Genomic DNA, 6556 nt, shown 5'->3' with positions numbered 1-6556 from the left:
TCCCCACTCCCACCCTCCTCTAGCTTATCTCTCCATGTTTCAGGCTCTCTGCCTTTATTCCTGATGAAGGGCTTTTGCCCGAAACGTCGATTTTGCCTGTCCTCGGATGCTGCCTGAATTGCTGTGCTCTTCCAGCACCACTGATCCAGAATCTGGTTTCCAGCATCTGCAGTCATTGTTTTTACCCTGTTTTAATTTTGTTGACATGATTTGGAGGAGCTGGTGTTGGACTGGGGTGGACAAAGTCAAAAAATCACACAACATCAGGTTATACTCCAACAGGTTTATTTGGAAGCACTAGCTTTCGGAGCGCTGCTCCTTTATCAGTTGGTTGTGCAGCAGGGCCATAAGTCACATAACTCATTAAATGTGGCGGGAAAGGTAGAAAGGGCTTTCAATAAAGCATATGAAAAAAGCATTCTAGGCATTGTTAATGGAAGCATAAAGTACCAGTGAGGATATGCTGAATTTATATAGGAAATCATCCTCAGCTGAAGTTTTATGTATAGTTGTGGGCATTACATGATAGAAAGATGTGAATGCATTGGAGAGGCTGCAGAAGGGAATGGTTCCAGGAATGAGACAGTTCAGTTCTTAGATTAGATTCCTTAGATTAGATTCCCTACAGTATGGCAACAGGCCCTTTGGCCCAACAAGTCCAGACTCTGAAGAGTAACCCACCCAGACCCATTCCCCTACCTAATGCACCTAACACTATGGGCAATTCACCCTGACCTGCATATCTTTAGATTATGGGAGGAAACCAGAGCACCCGAAGGAAACCCACGCAGACACAGGGAGAATGTGGGGATTGGAGCTGCTGGGTATGTTTTTCTTGGGAAGGAGAAAGCTGAGAGGATATCTGATCAAAACGCTCAAACTCCTGCATGGGCTGGATTATATAAAAGGGGCGAAACAGTTTCCACTTGTAAACAACTTGCGAACCACACAGCACAGATATAAACTGTTTTGTATTTTAAAAAAAGCAAATGCAAGGATGGTAAGCCTTTTTCACACAACAGATAGTTGGGATCAGGAACACAGTGCCTGGGAGTCAGGTCCAACTGAGGCATTCAGAAGCTGTTGAATGGTTATTTAAATTGAAACAACGTGGGATTATGAGGAAAATGTAGCAGGTTGACACAAAGTTAACAAGCTCAGAGACTCGGCTCAGAGACTTCCTGCAATGGAAAAAATCTGTGATTCTGTCAGGTATTGTTTCTCAGCTTCAGTGAAGCACTTTGGGTTGGCCCATTGTGTAAATGTCGCAACATAACAGCAGTTTGTTGTTGTTGGACTATTCACATCACACAGTGCTGTATAGTAAAGAGCTTCTGTTTGTATGCAGGAATCCAACATAAATGGGTGTCAGATATGCGTCTCCCAAACTGCACAGTAGCCCAGGCTCTCACATACTTCCTGGACATCACTAGCCCAGCCAGTCCTGAACTGTTACAGTACCTCGCACAACTCGCAACAGATCGAAGAGAGAAGGAGCAGCTCGAAGATTTGGGTCAGGTAAAAAGGCACGGGAGTGTGAAGGGGCCACTTGCAGTCAGGAGGAAGTGAGTGAGGGGTCGCTCGGAGGCGGTAGAAATTGAGGGGAGGGGACACTCTCTTTCAGAAGGGAGTGAGTGAGAAGTTACTCTCAGTCCAGAGAAGTTAGTGAGGAGAGGGGGGTCACTCCTAGTTGGGATGGATTACATTATGGTAGACTCCTTCCTGCCTGTCTTTAATCTGTTTCTGTTCCAGGGGACACGTAAATATGAAGAGTGGAAATGGGAGAATGTTCCAACGGTTGCTGATGTCCTCGATGAGTTCCCCTCTGTCCGAGCTCCTGCATCTCTGCTTTTAACCCAACTCCCATTGCTGCAACCTCGGTATTACTCCATCAGCTCATCACCGGATACCCATCCATTCCAAATCCATCTCACTGTCGCTGTCGTCAAGTATCACATTAAAAGTACGGAATCTTTATTGACCTTAACCAACTACACTCCCTGGGACAGGGGGGAATCACAGACTAACTCTTTCTGGTTTACAGCTCCCCATGTATTTATTTGTACTTTGTTGGAACTTTTTCAGATGACCAAGGTCCAGAGCGACATGGAGTGTGTTCCTCATGGTTAAATTGCATCGAAATTGGTGACAGTGTTCCCTGTTTCATCAGAAGGTAGGAGTTTGAACAACGTGAGATTCTTTGCAGTGAATCCTTCTGTCCGTCTCTCTGCCCAGACACTGAACCCTGGAGGGGATATGATAATAAGCAGCAGTCAGTGCACTGTCCTGTTTTCAGTGAGTGGTAGACAGGGAGCAACTGTAACTCTCATCTCTGAATCTTTGCAGTCGGAACAGAGTAATTCTGTCACATTTCTTGAAATAATCAGTGTATGCTGATTTTACCTGTTGGGGGGGGGGGGTGGTGAGATTACTAAGATTATGTTCCACAAACCCTAACCTACAATTCTGAGAGGGAGAGAACGTCACAGCAGTCACTGGGAGCATCTCCAGTTACACTGAGCTTTATCTTATTTCCAGGGCTCCACTGTTCCACCTCCCGTCTGATTCCTCTACCCCGTGTTTGCTTGTTGGCCCTGGCACTGGAATTGCCCCTTACAGAAGTTTCTGGCAACAGAGATTGTATGAGATTGAAAACCAAGGTTGGTGCTGCTAGTCTCAACATTCTATTTCAAGTCTTGATCCTGTCAGACTCCCTTTCTCACCCTCATTCCCCTCCTTGTCAGCCTACCCCTCGACTATCCTTCAATCTCTGAACATTCCTTAGTTTTCTCCTCACACACACACACACACCAGTACCCTTCAGCCCTCGATGTTGCGCTGACCTGTGAAACCTCTCCTATCTCTTCGGACTCCATGCACAAGTTCCCAGTACTGTCCTTGACTGGCCCTAATCTTACTCGAGTAATTTTTTTATTCCTGACACATCTATAAAAAGCTTTAGGGTTTACCTTGATCCTATCTGCCAACGACTTCTCATGTCCTCTCCTTGCTCTTCTTAGCTCTCTCGTTAGGTCTTTCCTGGTTAACTTTTAACTCTCAAGTACCCTAACTGAGCCTTCATGTCTCACCTATACACAAGCCTCCTTCTTCCTCTTTAGGAAACCAGAGTTCGATTGCTCAACCACTTCCTCTCTGCCTGACAGGTACATACCTATCAAGTACTTTCCATAACCTCTTTTTCTCTTGCTCCCACACATTCTTCCTTTCTCTCCTCTCTCCCTCCCAGATTCCTCCACAATCTTTCCTTCTCTCTGATACTCTAACACACTGTCTCTGACATGCCCCGTGTCAGCCGTCTCTCACTGTTACTCTGACCTATCCTGTCTCTGAAGCAGGTTTGAAACAATGTGAGATGAGCTTGATCTTCGGGTGTCGTTACTCGCAAATGGATCATCTTTATAAAGAGGAAATGATGGAGGCGAAGAACAAAGGAGTTTTCAAAGAAATTTATACTGCATATTCACGGGATCCAGACAGGAAAAAGGTGAATGAAGAGCAAGATCGAGAGACTCTGAAATTAGAGATTGTGTGTCTCTACTAATAGAAAGGCTGTGAGAGAGAGATTTTGTCTGCGATTGAGAGACAGTCTGTGATAAAGAGAGAGTGGCTGTGATAGAGGGAAAGTCTGTCTGATAGAGAGAATGTGATAGAGAGTCTGTGATAGAAAGTGATTGGATAGAAGATTTTTTTAGATTACATATTTGAGTGGGAGCAGCAGAAGTGAGGTTGGAGCGCATAGCTGGGCGGGAAGGTAAGTGATTAGTATTTGAGTGGGTGTGTTCTAGACCCCAGGTAAGTGACTCAGTGTTATTGACTCAGTGTTCTTGTTTTTGGAGAAAGTGTACAGTCATGGCAGCGCAGGCGGTGAAATGTTCCTCCTGCAGGATGTTTGAGGTAGGGGTGACCACCGATACTCCTGCCGACTTCGTCTGCAGGAAATGCAGTCAGATCCTGATCCTCACCGAACGACGTAGGGAACTGGAACTGGAGTTGGATGAACTGAGGATCATTCCAGAGGCTGAGAGGGTGCTAGATAGAAGCTACAGGGACATAGTTACGCCGGAGAACAGAGGTAGCTGGGTAACAGTTAGAGGTGGGAAGGGGAAGAAGCAGGCAGTGCAGGGTTCCCCTGTGGACGTGCCCCTAAAAAATAAATATACAGCTTTGGAAACTGTTGGGGGGGACAGCGTTGCAGGTGTAAGCTGCAGTGAAGGGGTCTGTGGCACTGAGACTCAGAAGGGAAAGGGGGAGAGGAGGAGAGCGCTAGTGATAGGGGACTCTCTAAATAAATAATGAAAATACGATTCATCCTTTGTAAAATTATGTTGATTCTGATAGATTGTGGCTTGACTCGGCAAATGTCCTTTCATTAATTCCTGAATAATCGATTTTAACAATTTTCTTAAATTCCAGCAGTTTTCTCACTACTTTATATTCCATCGTGAAGGTGATAAGCTTGAATTCTCACCTCTCTATATTCTCTTCATTCCCTCCAATTCTGTATAATTGACACATGGTGTGAAATGACCGACTCTGGTTGCTGTGTGAGAGGCATGAGTGGCTGAATGGACTCTTTATCTTCCGTGTGCACAAAATCAATGGGCTGATATCAAAACAAAATCAAAACAAAACATAGATTAAACCGAGCTGAACCAAGGCAAATTAAATTAAATTACATGAAATTACAACACCCTGCACAATCCTACCAAAGCTCCCCATCACCGGTAGCATGTGTTGCCATACCCGTATTTTTTTCAGAATTCTTCCTCTCAGAGCCCTCATTGTTACATAAATGTCCTGACCAATGTAGCCAATAAAACCATGCATACATGGTTGAAATTGGGCCATCACGTCCTATAACAATGTTCATTTTTCTGATGGCCATACTCGTAAGGAAGTCCAGGGGAGTAGGCTCCATAACTAATCTACACCAGGATCAGAGTCCTGGGAGGTTTCCTGGAACCCAGTTCATCAGAATGTTCTTCCTCGGACAAAATGAAAGAATACTAAACAATTTATTCCTATGCAAGTCCAAAGAGGGAAGGTTCAGCGAACCCAAGAGGAGGGGAACCAGATTTGCCTTGACATCGGTTCCCAAAACCCCTTCCAAAACACTTGCTATAGTGCACCAATACCTACGAAGCTTGTGGCAAGCAGCAGAGATGTGGAGGAACAGATTGGGAAACAGATTTTGGAAAGGTGCAGAAGCCACAGGGTCGTAGTCATGGGCGACTTCAACTTCCCAAATATTGATTGGAAGCTCTTTAGATCAAGTAGATTGGATGGGGCGGTGTTTGTGCAGTGTGTCCAGGAAGCTTTTCTAACGCAGTATGTAGATTGTCCAACCAGAGGGGAGGGCATATTGGATTTGGTACTCGGTAATGAACCGGGACAAGTGGTGGGCTTGTTAGTGGGTGAACATTTTGGTGATGGTGACCACAATTCTGTGACTTTCACCTTGGTTATGGGGAGAGATAGGTGCGCACAACAAGGTAGATTTTATAATTGGGGGAAGGGAAATTACGATGCTGTAAGGCAGGATTTGAGGACATACGTTGGGGAGCATAGGCTGTCAGGGAAGGATGTGGTGGAAATGTGGAACTTTTTCAAAGAGCAGATACGACGTGTCCATGATATGTATGTACCTATCAGGCAGGAAAGAAATGGTCGTGTGAAGGAGCCTTGGTTGACGAGAGAGGTTGAATGTCTGGTAAAGAGGAAGAAGGAGGCTTACATAAGGTTGAGGAAACAGGATTCAAACAGAGCAGTGGAGGGATACAGGATAGCCAGAAGGGACCTGAAGAAAGGGAGTAGGAGAGCTAAGAGAGGGCATGAAAAATCGTTGGCGGATAGGATCAAGGATAACCCCAAGGCATTTTATGCATATGTGAGAAACCTGAGAATGACGAGAACGAGGGTAGGTCCGATCAAGGACAATAGTGGGAGACTGTGTATTGAGTCGGAAGAGATAGGAGAGGTCTTGAACAAGTACTTCTCTTCAGTATTTACGAACGAGAGGGACCGAATTGTAGAAGAGGAGAGTGTGAAATGGACTGGTAAGCTAGAAGAGATACCTGTTAGGAAGGAAGATGTGTTGGACATTTTGAACAACTTGAGGATAGACAAGTCCCCCGGGCCTGACGGGATATATCCTAGGATTATGTGGGAAGCAAGAGAGGAAAGTGCAGTACCGTTGGCAATGATCTTCTCGTCTTCACTGGCAACGGGAGTGGTACCAGGGGACTGGAGAGTAGCGAATGTTGTGCCCCTGTTCAAAAAAGGGAATAGAGATAACCCCGGGAATTACAGGCCAGTTAGTCTCCTTGGGTGGTAGGCAAAGTAATGGAAAGGGTACTGAGGGATAGGATTTATGAGTATCTGGAAAGACAATGCTTGATTAGGGAGAGCCAGCAGGGAATTGTGAAGGGTAGGTCTTGCCTTACAAGTCATATTGAATTCTTCGAGGAGGTGACCAAGCATGTGGATGAGGGAAGAGCAGTGGATGTAGTGTACATGGATTCTAGTAAGGCATTTG

General features: G+C 45.4%; 1 protein-coding gene across 3 annotated transcripts in view; it reads left to right on the top strand.

The window, feature by feature from the left end:
* Positions 1-6556, top strand: part of LOC122557039 (nitric oxide synthase, brain-like) — a 122478-nt gene that overhangs the window by 105940 nt on the left and 9982 nt on the right. For 2 of the 3 annotated variants that reach the window (XM_043704268.1, XM_043704266.1), the window contains exons 20-24: positions 1349-1518; positions 1753-1963; positions 2086-2173; positions 2539-2660; positions 3354-3505. In XM_043704268.1, coding sequence (XP_043560203.1) covers positions 1349-1518; positions 1753-1963; positions 2086-2173; positions 2539-2660; positions 3354-3505 — 743 coding nt within the window. The remainder of the gene's footprint in view (positions 1-1348; positions 1519-1752; positions 1964-2085; positions 2174-2538; positions 2661-3353; positions 3506-6556) is intronic. The other variant, XM_043704267.1, reaches the window with a different exon arrangement.

This window comes from Chiloscyllium plagiosum, chromosome 15 (assembly GCF_004010195.1).
Source record: "Chiloscyllium plagiosum isolate BGI_BamShark_2017 chromosome 15, ASM401019v2, whole genome shotgun sequence".
NCBI classification, from domain to species: domain Eukaryota; kingdom Metazoa; phylum Chordata; class Chondrichthyes; order Orectolobiformes; family Hemiscylliidae; genus Chiloscyllium; species Chiloscyllium plagiosum.
Note: the sequence above shows the minus strand (reverse complement) of the source record. Positions and strands in the feature narration are given on the sequence as shown.